This window comes from Anguilla rostrata, chromosome 16 (assembly GCF_018555375.3).
Source record: "Anguilla rostrata isolate EN2019 chromosome 16, ASM1855537v3, whole genome shotgun sequence".
Taxonomy (NCBI): domain Eukaryota; kingdom Metazoa; phylum Chordata; class Actinopteri; order Anguilliformes; family Anguillidae; genus Anguilla; species Anguilla rostrata.
In genome coordinates this window covers 26,405,944-26,422,881 of record NC_057948.1, presented here as the reverse complement: position 1 = coordinate 26,422,881, position 16,938 = coordinate 26,405,944, and the positions used below count along the sequence as shown (strand labels likewise).

Below are 16,938 nucleotides of genomic sequence, written 5' to 3'. Positions count from 1 at the left end.
TTACAGACATGAAATTTAGACAAGGGTGTTCCCATTTTGATAGAAGAGCTAAAATGTATTCATCACCTTGAGTCAGAAAATTATAGAAGAAATGTGCTTTTGCTTTGTTTTTTCCACTACAAGAACACGGTTCAGTATACAATAGAGTTAATGAAGGGTACACCTTTCAAATAGACCCTACTTCAGAAAGCACATGGATCTGATTTCTTTCTCTCTGTCCGGCTAATCATCAACATTGCACACATGCTTTATGTGATGTACAAACAGACATTTGCCGCTTTGGACCAGTTTGAACTTAGGTTTCCAACAGAAATAAAAATCACAGGAGAGCTTATTTCTCGTTTTTGTCTGAGTTGCAGAAATTCAGACGAGAGGAGAGCTGTTATTTAATTGCTGATATTTCGTAGTAATATATTCCAGAAGGTACCGAGGCTTTAAAAAAAAGCCCTCTGGGTGAAACTTATTTTCATGCCTGATTTACAAGACATTTAGCTGGCTGTGCAGTTCAGCCTGTGGCTTCCAGCCGGTCCCTGAGGCCTCTGTGAAACATAACGTGATTTATTGAAAATTCTCATTGGAAAGGATATTGAGTGTTATTGGGGTTTTGGGCACTATGCCATGTAATATACTGTAAATTCATGTGGGGGAGGGGTGGTGAAGCCATGCAAAATTGTAACTGAAATGTACCCCTGAAATTAAAGTGAAAGTTGAGCGGGGTGCATTTTTATAAGCACTTATATACCCTGCCCCTCATCCCATCTGACCCTATCAATGACTGTTCTGTGTTAATTCATGCTAATGAATGTTGAAAAACACCAGTCCACTTGCCTACAGCTTAGCAAGAGCTGTATTTTCACACTGCAGATTAAAATAATATAAACCAAATACAACTATTTCTCATTATGATCATTAATAATTGAGTGTCAATTAATCTTTTTATGCGTGTATGTAGTTTTGACCTCACTTGCTGTTCTTTTTCTTCTTGTTGTCTTGTTGTTCTCTATAGCATCTTTGTGACAGTGTATCTAAAAAACCATTGCACACACACACACACACACACACACACACATATATACTGTATGGAAATAACGATATTTAGACCTGGGGCCTATCTGTGCAGGTTAGGGTGAATATGCCCTCCTGTGGTACTCCATCATGTGACCAAGAGATTATCCACCATGGGCTGGACTTTACACACTCGACGCGTCCTGTGTATGCTGGTTGCCATGGACACCTGCTGCCTGGTTGCTCTCTCAACTGCTGCCGCTTGACAATCAGAGCAGCTGTGTGGAGCCTGGAGGGTGCACTGAGGCCTTGTTCCCTTAGGGGAAGGACGAAGGAAGACAGTGAGGTAGGTGCAGGTTTGCCTGTGTTAACACGCTAGTGTTTTGTTTTGTGCCAATCTGTACCTGCAAATATTTACCATTGGTTAAACAATAGTGGCAGTGTATTTTCAGGGTTGTTTATTAAATTCGCTTTCACCTGCACAGTGATTGTGTATTTCCATGTTTGACAAAGGGCATTTCAAATGCTTTCGGTTTAGGCTGTCTGACATTGTTTCTTGACAGACAAAGGCTTTCCATCCCCAAACTGTGTACCGTAATTAGAAAGCTAAAGGTATTAGAGCCATTTTGGTAATTAAAAGATCACAGGTGATGCAATGGTTCTGTTTGTAATTTTAAGTTTACATCAATGAATAATAGATTGAATGAAAGATTCAGTCCCCACCTGTAAGAAAGTATTGATTTATTTTTTGATTAAAAACATTATGTTTCAACTTTCGCCTACATCAGGTAACACTAATAGTTCTTACGGCAGTGTGAAGAAGAATTTAGACTCGATAGGCGTCTCGATTAGATGGTCTGTCTTTAAATATGTTGCTGTGATGCCTGCCACGCCCCATGCACATTCTTTTCCAGGAAACAGCACCAAGCCATTCCACATACAGGACATGTCCCAGCAGCGGGGAAGCGGAGAGGGCAGTCGGACCCCCAGCAGCGATGGCTGGGGGTCAGAATTGGGCTGGGCGTCCCTGGCCCACAGTCACAGACAGCCATTCAGAGCATCCAGTCCCCTCTCTCTGACTCACCTGGACATGTGGGACAAGAAGGCCCCCCTCAGAGCTCAGGTGATGGCAGAAGAGAGCAAGGAAATCAACACCAATGACAGCATGTACTGCAAAACCCCTGCCTGTTAATTTCAGAGTATAGACTGGCCAAATATATGAGAATGTGATTCTGCTCAAATTAATTTGTCACGTGTTCTACAGAGACTCTGTCACAAAGACACGTCACAGGGAAATAGGAAAACAGGTTAATTGGGAAAGGCTAAGCCTGACCCCAATCACTGCAGTCTGTTGTGTGGTGACGGTAGTTTTTTTTTAGTTTTGAGCTCTACAGTCATGGTTTCTGTTCCCTCAGTCCTCAGTATGGAGCAGCAAGGAAGGCATGCCTGGGGGCGGACTCTACTACACACACAAGGCCAGGTCAGTACTGCATGTGCACATGCACACACACACACATGCACACGCACACGCACACGCCGACGCACACGCACGCACACGCGCACACACACACACACACACACACACACACACACACACAGTCAGTACATGAATTACTGCAATAAAGGATTAAATCACCAATGAACACATGAGTATCAAAATATTCATCATACAAACAGTGCAGATCAGTACTGGTAAGTTACTGCAGAACCAGTGCCAATTTAGATTAAGTCATACACAATGGTACCAGTTGCTACCTGGCACAATATCCACTGAATCAGCTCCCAAGATAGGGCCGCTCCCAGTGAATATCTCATCAAGAGAAGGAATAATTAGATGTTGCATTTCTCTCTGGATTTACTCATTTTCCATGTAATCCTGAGTGCTGTGTAATAAAAGAGGCTGCACCTGCATTGTGATGAGATAATACTGACCTTAATCAGCCAGCCTCCTCTTCCCACTGCATTCTGTGGCCCAGTTCCCCTGGCAGTGACACAGAGGTGAGTCTCCGGACGTCTCAAGGTGCGAGACGATGGCAGTCCCTGTCCCGCCTGGCCCCCGAGGGTGCCCCACGGTCCCTGTCCCCCTCCCCGGGGGCGGAGCTTCGGGCAGCTCTGATGGAAAGTGGGGCGAGGAGGGCGGAGCTGATCCAGAGGCTCCGGGAGGCCCAGGAGAGGCTGGACAGCCAGACGGACCTGCTGAAGGCCAGAGACACGCAGCTGCACCACAGCCAGACCAGCACACAGCTGCTGGAGCTGAGGCAGAAGGTAAAGTCTGGGCCTGCTGTCTCTCTGTGCAGCCTGCTTCCTGACTGCGAGAACTGTTCCCCTGCCGTGGCTGAGAACCAGGGGTGTAGCTAGGAATTCTGGGTCCCCTGGATGAATATTACTCTGGGACCCCATTTTTTAAAATAAAACAAATTGAATTTTTTCATCTGTGGGCCCCTAGAATTGTCACCACCTTCCACCCTACTAGCGACAGCCCTGCTGTGCACTCAGGGTAATGTCCTGTTCCCTCTCTGTGATATTGCTCCTCCTCTGACCCCTACAGCAGCTGGCGGATGCCGTGAGCTCTCTCGAACAGGAGAAGGAGACGGCCGAGCTGTGCCGATTTGAGGAGAGTCGACGCCGGGGTGAACTTCAGGACAAGTGAGTGCCAGATCCATCCATTTGCAGCACGCAAGCGAGAAAGCCCTACTGTAGCCACCATAAGCAGCATCGCTCATACAATCCCTCTCACCTCGAGTGTGGGTGAACACGTGTGGCTAAGTGTGCGTGTGTGTGTTTGAGAGTGTGTACCTGGATAACTACTGTGTGTATTACATAGAGACTGATCTGTGCTTGGGATGTCTGTCTCAATGGAGGGTCCTGCAGTTGGAGCTGGACATGCTGAAGATGCGATCTACCCTGGAGAGGAAGGCCTGTGCCCAGCATACTCCTCCGCTGACCCTCACCCCACTCGGTAGCGCCACCTACAGTTCACCACTCAGTAAAACACTGCCCAGCACTCAGGAAGACTTCTCCAAGCAGGTGACAGAATCCCATAAACTCAAAACCAGATGCCATGTTGTATTTCATACATCATTCCCCCTCTGCCAGGTTAAAGATGTAATTTGGGGAGATAAGTGTGTGTGACTCCCCTCTGCAGAGGAGGCGCCAGATGGAGAGAGAGCTGAGGGAGGCCAGAGAGGCCCTGAGAGATGCACAGGAGAGTCTCCAGTCTCTGGATGAGGAGAAAGACCAGGCTCTCCAGGAACTCCACTCAGCCAAAGAGGTCAGAATCTCCATGGCCACCGTTATTTTTCTCTTTAAGTTTCTACACTGTAAGACCCTGACAGTCTCCACAAAACTGACATCATATACCAAATCCCCTATGCATGTCATTTATCTCATTTTAATCCCCCATTTTTTCTTTACTTTACTTCTCCAAGCTTCAGCCAAATGTATTTTCAGGCCCACTCATCAGTGAAAAGCATCCAGTCAGTCATCTGCTTTGAGCATTTCATGTTCACAGCGTCATTGCCCTGCTTGATCAGTGTGCGGATCCCTGGCTCTCCGTGCTGTGTCTCAGAGCCAGCTGGCGGTGCAGACCCAGGTGGAGGAGGCCAAACAAAGGCTCAACAGCGCCATGCGAACCCAGAGCGAGCTGCAGGACCAGCTGAGTGAAGCCCGCAGCCACCTGGGGCAGACAGGCCTGGTGAGGGGGAGGGAGACACAGCAGCCCTATGTTACAGTGTTAGGGTTACACACAGTGGCACCATATGGGGGTAGTAAGGATGATTCCAAGGACCCTGACTGATAGGGCCCCTCAAAAATTGTGCTGCAGTTGTGCAGGGAATGGGTGGCCTCAGTTGGGGTGGTGTGGAGCTCATTGAGATATCTTTTCATGGGGCCCAAAATACCCCGCCACACCCCTGGTTACACAAGCATAGACCTATCTTTTGCCTTTGCTATGAGTGGCAATGTTGGGGTTCCACTCTTGTCTAAGTGATGATACCCCTCTTCCTCACCCTCTTCTCCCAGGAGAGAGATCTGCTGTCCTCCAAAGTGCTGAGGATCGAAGACTGCCTGGAGGACGTGAAGCTCAAGCTGTCCACAGCAATGGCTGATAAAGACCGCCTCATGCAGGTACATTCAGTGCGTCAAAACCGACCATAAGTGGCTGAACAGGGATTTCCAGACACTTGCATTGTTCTGTGCACAGTAAGGTAATATAATATCGCACAAATTTTTCCACAGTCAGATGATATTCCCTGGAGCTCTTGGCATGGCTTTGCGCTACAACAAACTGACTGGATGTCTGAAAATGGGTGTGAGGGACTTGTAACAAAGTGTAAAGCCTGTTTGTCAGCATCTGATAGTATATGTATCAAAATGTTCCTCCACTGTGGAGTCCGCTAAGTCCGATTCACTATTCCACCATTCTTCTAAATTCAAATCCATAGCAATGATACCACTTCAGGTCAGATAGGCACAATATTGGCATTTGGATTTTTGCTTCGAGAGAAAACACATTTACTGTTCATCTGTCCATACATGTCTGTTTGTCTTAATCTATATCTGCATGTCCGCCTGTCTGTCTGTCGGTCTGTGTCTGTCCGTCTGTCTGCGCTCTACAGGAGAAGGTGGAGCTGCACCAGCGTGTTCAGAGCCTGGAGCTGCAGTTGGAGAGGGCCCAGCGTGGCCGAGAGGGCTACACGGACCAGGTGTGTGAGCTGCACGGGGAGCTGGTGGACACCAAGTCCCATGTCAACCGGCTGGAACAGGAGAAAGTCCAGATGAAGGAAGAGCTGGTCACTCTGAAAGAGGTGGGTGAGGGATGAACGAGAGAGGAGGACATGGTTTCTCCAACACTTCTCCATGAAATGTACAATGGGCTCTCAAGCAACTCCATTAGTAAAGGTGCTCACCAAGAGGGCAGAGTATAACAAATATACCACAAGTTTGAGTCCTGGCTGTGCCTTTTGCAAACAAAAACATAAAACAGTTGGCTTTGTGCTGGTAGGACTTTAATTCAGCCAGGGTTTCTTAGGTTACCACATGAATTAGCTCCTGCTGGTGAACTGTTGGGCACTTAACAGGATTTCAGCTGACAGCATTACCCTAATAGGCAAAATGAGAAATTCAACCATTGAAAAAAATGGAGGATGTTGTAAAAATACAAAAGATTAGATGTGTATCACACCTATGTTTCTCATCTGTTATCTTTCCTCAGTTGCATAAGACAGGGTCAACAGAGTTGGGGGAGGCAAGACAGAGGCTTGAGGCAGTGCTGGGGCAATTACACGAGCTGGAGGCTGAGAAGGTGATTCACACCAATCAGATTGTGGCGCTGGAGACAGAACGCTCGCAGCTGATTGGAGAGAAGGAGGAGCTGGTGAGCAGCCAGGAGGAAGTGACAGAGCTGAGAAAGAGCTGCCATAAGCTCAGGTGAGAGTCTAGAGATGGGACAGCCAATGAGAGGTCAGGGCGGAGTTAAACAGACATCACTGGGTACTGTTATTTGATAACTACACTAACCGTAATTTAATTATGATATAAATTTATAAGTACACTTGAATATCACATTTGCATTCAAATTTCCCTATTTGATGCTCTGTTAAATTAGACTACGGTGAAGTCACTGTCATCACATGAATTCGTTGAAGGACGTCTATGAAGCAACAGTTTGATTGTTCGTTAATATGCATCTGTAACTTTTACTCTCAAGTAAATTTTTCTAATGAAGTTCCGAGACATGTTTTCATCACGTCAAGCTTATTTGTTTACATGGAAAATTCAAGTGGCTGCATTCGAAGAAAACAGAAGGCAGTGCCACTTCAGAGTATCTGTGGCAGACACCGGCAGGCCTTTTGATGCTTATTTGGAAAGCACATTATATCGTTCAGTCAGCCACAAAGTTCATTTGCTTGCTGTGTGTGATTGCTTGCTGTATATTGTAGCAGGCGCAGAAAAATTACTGCTTGTTTTATTTCATGGTTATATTGACTTAAAAATTGAAAAGGTTTCTCAAAGGAAATATCTAAAAAAAAGAAAAAAAGAAAAAGAAATAATCACTAATGTGAAAATGGCAGAATTAAAATAACTTGAAAAATACGCCATTAATTTTAGAAAACTACCAATTAGGTTTTATCAGATGACATAATTTACACTGACCTGAGGCTTCTCTGCCCAATGTCAAATAGAGAATCCCAGAATTCCCTGCTGCTGGAGAACCAGGAGCTGCAGAGTAAGTGCCAGGCGCAGGAGGCAGGGATTTTTGGGAAGGAGGCGGAGCTCCGGCAGAAGGAAGCGCAGCTCCAGCAGAGGGAGGAGGATCATGCGCAGACGGAGGCAGACATGGCGCAGGAGGTGGAGGAGCAGCGGAGGGTGGGGTCACACTGGAAGGAGAGGTGGCAGGAGACAGCGGTGGCACTGCGGACCGCCCAAGACGAACTGGAGGATGCCAGGAGGCAGCACTCTGCAGAAATGGTACGGTCTTCTTCCAGAATAGTCTTGAATAAACTGTCAAGATAATTTCTTAATACACTTTGATATACCTCATGCAGTCCCAATTGAGGCAGGAGGCAGCACAACTGGCCCAGGAGCTGGAGAAAGTTCAGAGGGAAGCCCAGAGCAGCCAGTGAGTACATGCAGACATGACCACACATACTGCAAAACACCTTAAAACAGTATCTCCACTCATGCTGTCATAAGCATCGTAGTTGCATCACGCACATTTGAGTCTACCTAAAACCATTAGCTGTGGTCTACGCTAGATCTATATGTTTTGGGATAAATCCGCATGTGGAAGAGCTCATGTACCTTCCGCTGTCTCCAGAGAGCAGATGCAGGCCATGCTGCAGCAGAAAGCAGACATGGAGGCAGAGCTCAATAGAGTCAAGGTAAGGGCACCACTCTCTCTCCACCTCCCATCTGACCCCAGTGACAGGCACTGTAAGGAAACTGAGTAGTCAGTATTTGTTATGCAGGGGAAATGGGATGGAAGTGATCAGCTGTAGAAATTTAGAGCTAGAATGGCAGCAGTAAACATCAATGAATATGTGCATGTGCGTGTGTGTGTATCCATTTGTGTATGTGTATGTGTGTGTGTGTGTGTGTGTACGTGCATGTGCGTGCATGTGTGTGTGCACGTGCGTATGTGTGTGTATGTATGCGTGTGTGTGTTTGTATGTGTCAATGTGTGTGTGTGTGTGCATGTGTATATGTGTGTGCGTATGCAGAAGGAGGGAGGTGCTCTGGTGAAAGTGGAGCTGGATGCCTGCAGGCAGCAGCTGGACCTGGAGAAGAACAGGAGCCAGGCTTTACTGCGTCAGCTGAGCAGCAGCCCTGTATGTCCCCAATATACACAACTAGCATTGTGTAAACAAACAGTCCTGTGTTTAATGAATCTGGGATCAAGATCTGCATTTTACAGAATTAGAGACTGGGAATTAGCATGGCTGCATATGATAGTTCTGGCAAGTTTTAGCCAGCAGCATTTCGTAGGTCAGTGGTTGAATCACTGCCTCTATTTGGAGCCCAAACTGCACAAGGTCATTATTGTCCAGAAATAACAAAGCTTTGGTTTACTAGACCAGCACGTTTTACATGTCTTTTAGACTATAGAATTAGACATTGTTGTATAATACATTTTACAACAATTATTTAGTGTTGGCCATATATCACACATACGATGGCGATGTAATCCAGAGAAGAGTTACAGAAGTAACATACAAAAATCATACTGTCTCCCTCTCGCTTCCTCTCAGCATTGGAAGAGGCTGCCTGGGGTAATAACCCTGTAATAAATCCCTTTCCTGTCCAACGCATGTGCATGGAGGTCAAGCTATTTCATAGCAAAAATATCCAGAAATCAGTGACATTACAAAAGAGATCTATCTGGTTTGTCAAAATGTCAGTGTACAGCATTTATGTAAATCCCATTGGCTTGTGGTAGTAAACAGGAGATTGTGGAATGCTCAGCGCAGATCTGGCATCCACGGTTATTGGCGCAATCCGAACCTCGAGCCACCAGGCCAAGGAACATGTCCTTCCAGGTCTGAAGTCACCGCTCAAGCACTTTCCTCATCCCAGCCCTTGCTTTCTCCTCACAGACGAGCAACAAACAGTGCAGAGATACAGCCCGTTTGATTAACAGACACCTGTGTGTTCTTTGGCCGTACACAGGTGAGGGAGGGAAGACGAGGTAGCCTGCTTCAGGAGTCTCCCAGGTGAGTCTGGGGCCTGTCCTGCTGTGTGGAGCTCTATTTATCATTAAACTTTGGGATTTAGAATGAAACCTTGAGCTCCCTCCACACTTCTACATTCAGTGACACATTTACAAGTAATTTACAAGTTACAATTGCTGCAAAATACATACAAATGCATCTACTTTGGTTTTTCTTCAAGAAATGACAATAATTAAAGGAATTATCAAATTAAAACATTTAAAAAGTTCTCTTTGATAAGTAGGGTGGGGAATCTGATACCAACCCCCACTGTAGGATTTATTTTTACAAGAAAACACATCAATCTCATCCAAGTACTGTATTAGTCACCTAATAGTTAAGAAGGAACATGATATCAGCAGGAAAATGTTTTACACTAAAAAAGGCAGGAGAGATCAACATGGTAATGGCTGAAGGCATTATTTCAGTTTGTGTGTCTCTGACTATTTTTATAGAGAGAAGGAGGTTTCAGACTGGACAGATGGAGGAGTCAAGAACCCAGGTAAATCCGTTCACCTCTCCGTTCAGTGTACAGGCTCACATCCCTGGTGGTGCCAAAGATGACAGAAAGGTGGAATGGCGGTGGGGGTGGGGGTGAGAGGGGAGTCATCTGACTCAACCCCTCTTGTCCAATTCAGAGAAACCTCAGCTTTGCCCTAAAGGAAGGTGAGGAAAGAAGGTTAGAGAGAGTTCAGGGTGAGAATGATGTTTCAGGCAGTGTGACAGAGGGACAGCACTTTGAAATGCTGAATAGCACCTATAAGAGCTGTGTGCCAGCCCTGTAGCTGTTGTGTGTAGAGAGCATACATCAGCTACAGGAGCGAGACAGGATCATTCTGTTCACACCTACATAGCTAAAGTTCAGCCAAATATGATTTATTACACTCACAAATATAGAGACCAGGCACTGAAATGTTTTGAGGATATAATTTGAGTGCTGCATTATTTAAAGTATATGACATCAATTCATACAGGGCAAACAGTTATACCAGTCTGGACCAGAAGAGGGAGTTGAGTTCATTTTTCCTATCATAGAGTGTACCTTGTGCTGTGAACACAGTATTTAGAACTGTAATATAATCAGTGCTGCCTCATGTCCTGACACTGATGTGGACATCATAAACAGCCAGTATTTCAGATATTGCTTAGCCTACTCACCTGTTATGGTTTCCACTGTATTCCAGCAGCTGAAACTCAGGACAGAGGCACAGAGACAGAGTAAGTGGAGTGTGTGTGCGTGTGTGTGTGTGTGTGTGTGTGTGTGTGTGTGTGTGTGTGTGTCCTCTGTGTTTTTACTATGCAAAATGTCTGAGTGTGGAGCCAAAATGGAGCCCCAGGACATGGCTCTGAGGCTGTGGGTGAGAGAGTAATATGCAGATTGTGGTGTGAATTGTGCCCTCTTTGTGGTTTTGGAGAGAGAGAGCCTGTTTGGCTGCAGGTGTTCAGCAAAGGGTCTGGTGTGAGAATATGGGCGAAGAAGGTCAACGGGACCTACTCTGTGTTGTTCTCCAGAAACTTTATTGCAGGTGTTTTTTATCAGTGAAATGTGCACTATAAGACCGAAAGTTGGATTTTAACTGACAACACTCGTTGTAATACAATGGCAAAATATTTGTATAGCCATTAAATAATGTGGCTATTTCCTTTCTGTAACCAAATCTCTTTCCCTGATCTAGTTTTTTTCCAGCTCTAGAGCATGTTCAGTCTCTTCAGATGAGCTCAAGCCAACAGGACATTGTCCAGGCCCTCAGTGCAGTGAGTGCCAGTTTACAGACCTGAAAGACCAGAATTACTAAAAATATCCTGGATCATTTATTACTGTCAGCTGTAACACAATATGTCCAGTACAACACATTGGTCTGGTTCACAAACCTCTGTTTGAATTTGTGTCATGGAGCTCCAGTGCCAGTTTCTCTGGTGTGTGTGTGTGTGTGTGTGTGTGTGTGTGTGTCCATCCCAGACCTCTCTGCAGGAAGTGGATGGGGAGCTGGGGCAGATGAGGGCGGAGCTACAGAAAGTGTGGGACATGTTGCGAGAGCGGGACACTGAGCTGGAGGAGCATCAGCAGGAGCTGCAGTCTGCACGCGGGCAGGTGAGGTGGAGGTCTAAACACTGCTGAAGCCTCAGGTCTCCGCACTGACACTCACGGTCTCCTCCTTTGTGATTGACAGGTATCACAGCAAAGCAGCGAGGTACAGAGGCTAGAGCAGCAACTGACAGAGAAGGAAGAAGAGCTGGAAAAGAAGTAAGGAAGAGTCACTCATTTACAGCAGAACTGTGCATCGCGATGCCAATACACCACTCCTACAGAGACGTGAAGATATCACTCCAAATTAGCAATCGTTCTGCTGTAATGATTCTGCTGCGGTGTAGCAGGGTCTTAAGCATACCCTCATTAATACGGCATGTACCCCTGTGGCGCAGGGAGCAAGCTCTGAGGCGTATGGAGAGGCTGCGAGAAGCAGAGCGTACCGAAACACAAATTACAGTCTCCTCACTGGAGATGAAGGTAAGCTCCATCACACCACGTCGCCATTACTGAGCATCTGGGGGGAAAGAGCCAGGCTGGAGCATGGGGGAATTACTGTAGATCTTCTGCATCAGCCATCCCCTTTCTGAGGGCTGGCGTTAATGAACTGGAAGCGTTAGCCCTGGGACTGACCTTTGCCCTCTTGCAGCTGGCAGAGCTGACGGATCTGGGAGTCACAGAGAATGAGAGGAAAGGAAGTCCAGAGCGTACCAGATCCTCTGGCCCGGCAAATTCACATCCAGACTCCCTGCAAGCGGAGCTGGAGGGTAAGTCCCTGTATGTAAAGGGTAGTAGGCTATTAGCTAAATGATATACCCTTCATAATGGATGCAGCTACAACCGCTACTGTGCTGTTAATACCTGACTCGTTTGAACTACTTGAAACAACCTGTTACTCAGGGAAAGCCACAATAATTGGTCCAAATCTGAGGGTATTAAATTGTTGATCTGTCTAACAAAATAATGTTCTTTGCATTAACGAATACAAATAATTTTGAGTTCCCTGTTCAAACTGCATTGACATCAAAATGCTTCCTACGTTTTTAATGCTCTTTAAAATAAACATTTTTAAAGAGCATTAAAAATGTAGAAATGGAGGAGGCATCAGCTGTGTGGCCACAGTCCAAAACTGAAAGGGCATGGCTGATGGGACACTGTTTGTACCATACTCACAGACATGAGGATGAGAAATGCTCAGTTGCAGCAGGAGAGAGACAGGGTTGTGCAGACTCTGCAGCAGCTGCAACAGGTAACCATGGGATTTTAGTGTCATCATATCCACACCAGCACACACTAGTACAGCAAGAGTAGAGAAACCTCCATTAGGCCACCCATCACTGCTGCTGCTGTTCAATCCCTCTTCCAGCGTAAAACAGAGAGAGTCCTTCCTGAGAGCAAGAAGGAGATTCGTCCAGAAAACCTGGACCATGACAAACAGAGGAGGCTGGTCACTGAGCAGGTACTGAACAACCTTTACAGAAATGGAATATGCTGAGCAGCTGTTGAAATAAAATACATTATCGAGATATTGAAGTGATACAATGCTTCAAAATACAATGGCGTGCAATATAAATTATCACCACAGTCAACAAGGCACTGCATGAGAGAGCATGCACTTACACAGTGATTGCTATTGAATCAACCAGTCAATAAGACACTGGATCAATGGGCAAATGAGTCACAGTATTTCAAGGATATTCTGACCTACAGCTCAACAGTAGAATGCATACGTGGTCAAGTGAGAGTCCACCTGGCTTTACCCTTTGCTTTATCCTGTGCATGTAGTCATGGCAATCGGCCCCTGTACTGTACTTTCAGCTGAAGAGCCTGTTCAAGGAGAGAGAGCAGCTCGGACGGGCTTATGAAAAATCAGCAGCGGCGCAAAGGGGGTCACATTCATTGCAGGACTGGACTGGAAAATCAAAGATCATAAAGGTGAGACACACTACACTTGTGCAACTACAGCTAACAGTTGTGCTTTTCTGTGCTGCCAATCAAATGAGGTCACAATAGAGCTGAGTCACTGGAACTGACGGAGATCTGAAGAGCTCTTTGATCTGAAACAGACTATTCATCCTCATGCTGTAGAATGCTATGGACACACTAGCCAATCAGAAGAGGAGAGAGCATGAGCTCCAGCAGGGCAGAAACAGTCTGCCTGGGGTAACAGAGAGGGTTGTGTCTGATGGGCAGCAGGGGGTGCCAGATATTCCAGAGCTTCAAGGAATGCAGGAGCAAGTGGCAAGGCTTACAGAGGAACTACACAGCAAGACTGATAAGGTGAGTGCACAAAATTATTAACTATATAAATCAGATCATTTCATTACAACAGATGGCTCAATCTGTAGCTTCAGATGCAAACGTAATAATAACAAAAATAGTAATATTAATCAAGATGTAGTACTGTACAAACAAACACATCTCTCACAAACCCATCTCTCACACACACATATAACCCTGCAACAAGCCAAATGACTCAAGCAGGTGGGTGGGTGAGGGAGGAGTATCTGTTCACAGACCCCTGATTATATCTGAGGCAGTTGGCTTTATGGTGGAATAAAACAATAAACAAAACATAAATTACATCTGAAATGATCTAAACCAAAACATCTGTTACATTAGTTGCTAAATGGTAGAGACTCCCAACACCAGCTAGCTATGGAATAAAAATAATTTTCAGCAAGATTCTCAGGTGAAAGTGCATATGCTCAATAGTTATCTGAGGGCTCCCTGGTCATTATTAAAATGAAATGCTTGCACTGCTTCACACTGCTGCAGGTTGTTTGAGGCACTTGAGTACACATTGATTACATTACATATAATTGTTTGTCTCCAAATTAACGTTCATTGTTACATTGAGTGGAGGAAAATAAAAACATCACAATCATATCATCACTGTTTAAGCAATTTTTATTTTTTCACTCAAATGTCAACATTAGCAACAGTGCTTATATGAGCCAGAGTGAGCATACCCAGGCATATTACCAATATCAGAAATGATATTGCAACTTATAATAATATGTGGATGAATATACAAATTATTGCCACTATCAGATATTGCAATACATTTTAGAATGGATTTCTCTGAAATATATTTTACCAAAAATGTACTCATTCACAATATATTACAACATATGCAATTTCCTGAAGGATCAGTAAACTTCAAATCAGGGCCAAAAACTAAGTGTGTGAAAACCCACAAATACTCTCAGACGCAATGAAACAAAACCCTAAAATGATGTTCTTAAAATTCCCAATTCTTACAAGACCTCAAATGTGAAGCTATTTTCTCTTGTCCCAGATGTCAGCAATGAGTGTGGAAATCTGCAATCTGAGAGAGAGAAATGAGAATCTCCTAACAGGTGAAAGCATGAAAGACAAAATCAGTGAAATCAACAAAATAACTGATGACAAACTGATGCCGTAGATAATTCATTACCTGACACTGCAGTGTGCCTGTACGTGTATGTCAAGTCTTGGATACTGGGGCATGTGTCTTCTTTCTGCTAACAATAAACACTGCACTCTCATTGGTCCCCACCTAAAATGGGCTAATCATTGACAAGTAAACCTTTTGAGCAATAGAAAAAGAAACATTTATTTCTTTTGCATCTTTTGGTGGTTTAGGTTCTCTTCCTGTCAAAGCTGTCAACAATCATTTTCAGATTGAGTTTGAAGAATAAAAATATTGAAAACAGCGGTTAATGGCATCCAAGTGGCATCCATGTATATTGTATGGTGGCATATTCTATGTAACAGGAAGTGACATTATGTAACATTCTGTGTACTGCAAAGCCAAGCTGAGATTCCAGCAACAAATACAGGGGCTGAGAGGGACAGAACCATCAGGAGAGAGGAAGGAGCGGGGAGTTCCCCATCGTGTTGACATGCCCATGGAGGGAAAGAGGGAGCCGGAGCCTTTCTCCAACATTGAAGATGGGACATACGTGGCCAAACAGGTGAATGTCGGGGGCTCTGAGGAAGAAGAGGGTGATGAGGAGGAAAAAGAGGTGAGGGTGGCAGTGGCTGGGGAAGCTGGAGGGAGCAGCCGGCAAGACCCCTGGCCATCCTGGGATAGCCTCCCTTCCCCTGCCTGCACCAACACCACATCCACGCCCCTTTTCCGCGCGATCTCCCCCGACACCCTCAACCTCCCGCCCCCCTCAGCGAACTGGTCCCCTGACCTCTCCCCCCGCTTCCCCCACAGCTGGGCAGGGTCCCAGGAATGCCTGCCCTCCCCACGGCCCTACCGCCCACAGTCTGCCAGAGAGACACAATAGAGCCTACTCTTCTCCCAGTTTAGACACGGAATGGAGACTAGAGCCATTAGAGCCAGTGATGTTTAAATCTGCAGCTCTGTGCCAACTGCTGTCATCTCACAGGTGCCTTCTTGAATTAAGTGGACTGCACTGCACTGCACGAGGAGCCTTAATACTGCAGCACCATGGTGCCAAACAGGGTGATCTGCCCTGGGTCCCAGTGCACTATCTGCAATACCTCAAAGGCTGATAAACTCAGGCCATGCAGTTATGTTTTTTGATCTTTAAAAACCTAAATCTCTGTGAAGCTAGCCTATTTAATTTGTACAGATTTCACAAGGCTTTTTCAATGTTTGTGTGTTTACATATTTATTGTCTGTCCGTATCACTAGCCTCCTATACCAGAATACTGGGAAGACATGGTATTACCACCAACTTGAAGAATCATCTCTCATTGAAGGTTACAGTGTTTTATCACTGTTGGTCTTATTGGACCACGCGGACATGACTATTAAGAACAGGAGCCCCAGGGGAACTAAGTAACAGTGACTTCATTTTCTAATTCCCTTTGTATTTTTATATATCAGACAGAGATGTGAACACTGGAACAATACATGTCAGTGATTCATGAACAACCCACAAATTCACTTAAAACATTTCTGATAAAACCTCACTGCAAAAGACCTGTATAAGATGAATAACACGCATCTGCTGGTGATGCTTTTGTTATACATGCAATACCTCTCATATTTAATGGAACACTGGTTGCACTTCCTATGTTTTTTGTTCCAGTTACACACATTGAACAATACAATTATTTTATTGCCTGCAAAATATGTAAATGTTTGTGTGCGACTTCTGATTGTGTAATTTAACAAATGAAAAATTAGGATTTACTTTTACTGTCCATTTAATTCAATGAAACATTGTAACACAAACTCTGACTTTAAATTAACACTCCCAAATTGAATTGATTAATTATTCTATTGTGCTCCAATCTTTGTAATTTTGAGAATATTTTCACTTGAAAACTGTTTAAAACTGTTTCTGAAAATAAAATCTGGGTGTGCTCCAGTAAGTCAGTATGTAGTTTTTGAGTGCCTTAAATCAATCATCTTGTGTGTATGTATCAAAAATAGGAGATACAGATTATTTTTATCCTGGTAATAAATGTGCCAACTATACAAATAAATAAATAAATAAGAAACAAACAAAAAAAAACCGATACTAAATTCCATTCTACCTGAGATGTTACACAAATCACAAATTATGTACAAGTAAATATACAAGTAAATATATCACTTCAGTGAGGTCAAGCCAATCGCACAATTGGAAGTTAACTCACAGCACAGGGTACAAAATGAAAGACAAAGGGGTGACAGTATAATACAATGGTTAGGGAACTCAACATGTAACTCAGAAGTTGCAGGTTCGAACC

At 44.7% G+C, this 16,938-nt stretch overlaps 1 protein-coding gene across 4 annotated transcripts; it reads left to right on the top strand.

Moving 5' to 3' along the window:
• Window positions 1-1,248: 1,248 nt before the first annotated feature.
• On the top strand, window positions 1,249-16,652 carry LOC135241506 (trichohyalin-like). Of its 4 annotated transcripts, XM_064311983.1 has the most exons (30): window positions 1,249-1,351; window positions 1,920-2,128; window positions 2,421-2,485; window positions 2,982-3,270; window positions 3,554-3,651; window positions 3,867-4,032; window positions 4,151-4,276; window positions 4,574-4,699; window positions 5,026-5,130; window positions 5,622-5,810; window positions 6,218-6,432; window positions 7,188-7,473; window positions 7,551-7,624; window positions 7,823-7,886; window positions 8,226-8,333; window positions 9,172-9,215; window positions 9,668-9,714; window positions 10,397-10,430; window positions 10,889-10,967; window positions 11,173-11,304; window positions 11,384-11,457; window positions 11,637-11,721; window positions 11,891-12,008; window positions 12,417-12,490; window positions 12,608-12,700; window positions 13,060-13,176; window positions 13,330-13,521; window positions 14,543-14,603; window positions 15,037-15,200; window positions 15,893-16,652. In XM_064311983.1, exons 2-30 carry the CDS (start codon window positions 1,952-1,954, stop codon window positions 15,938-15,940), a joined length of 3,450 nt encoding a protein of 1,149 aa, XP_064168053.1. In that variant the 5' UTR covers window positions 1,249-1,351; window positions 1,920-1,951; the 3' UTR covers window positions 15,941-16,652. The 4 variants fall into 4 exon arrangements, with proteins under 4 accessions (XP_064168053.1, XP_064168051.1, XP_064168052.1 ...); XM_064311981.1 differs by having other exon boundaries at window positions 15,037-16,651; XM_064311982.1 differs by lacking the exon at window positions 14,543-14,603 and having other exon boundaries at window positions 15,066-16,651.
• The last annotated feature ends 286 nt before the right edge of the window (window positions 16,653-16,938 follow it).

Coding starts and splice junctions, on each gene's coding strand:
- LOC135241506 (XM_064311981.1), top strand. CDS start 1,952: ATGTCCCAGCAGCGGGGAAGCGGAGAGGGCAGTCGGACCCCCAGCAGC. Junction 11,305..11,383: donor TGCAGTCTGCACGCGGGCAG/GTGAGGTGGAGG, acceptor TGTGATTGACAG/GTATCACAGCAAAGCAGCGA. Junction 12,009..12,416: donor CCTGCAAGCGGAGCTGGAGG/GTAAGTCCCTGT, acceptor CCATACTCACAG/ACATGAGGATGAGAAATGCT.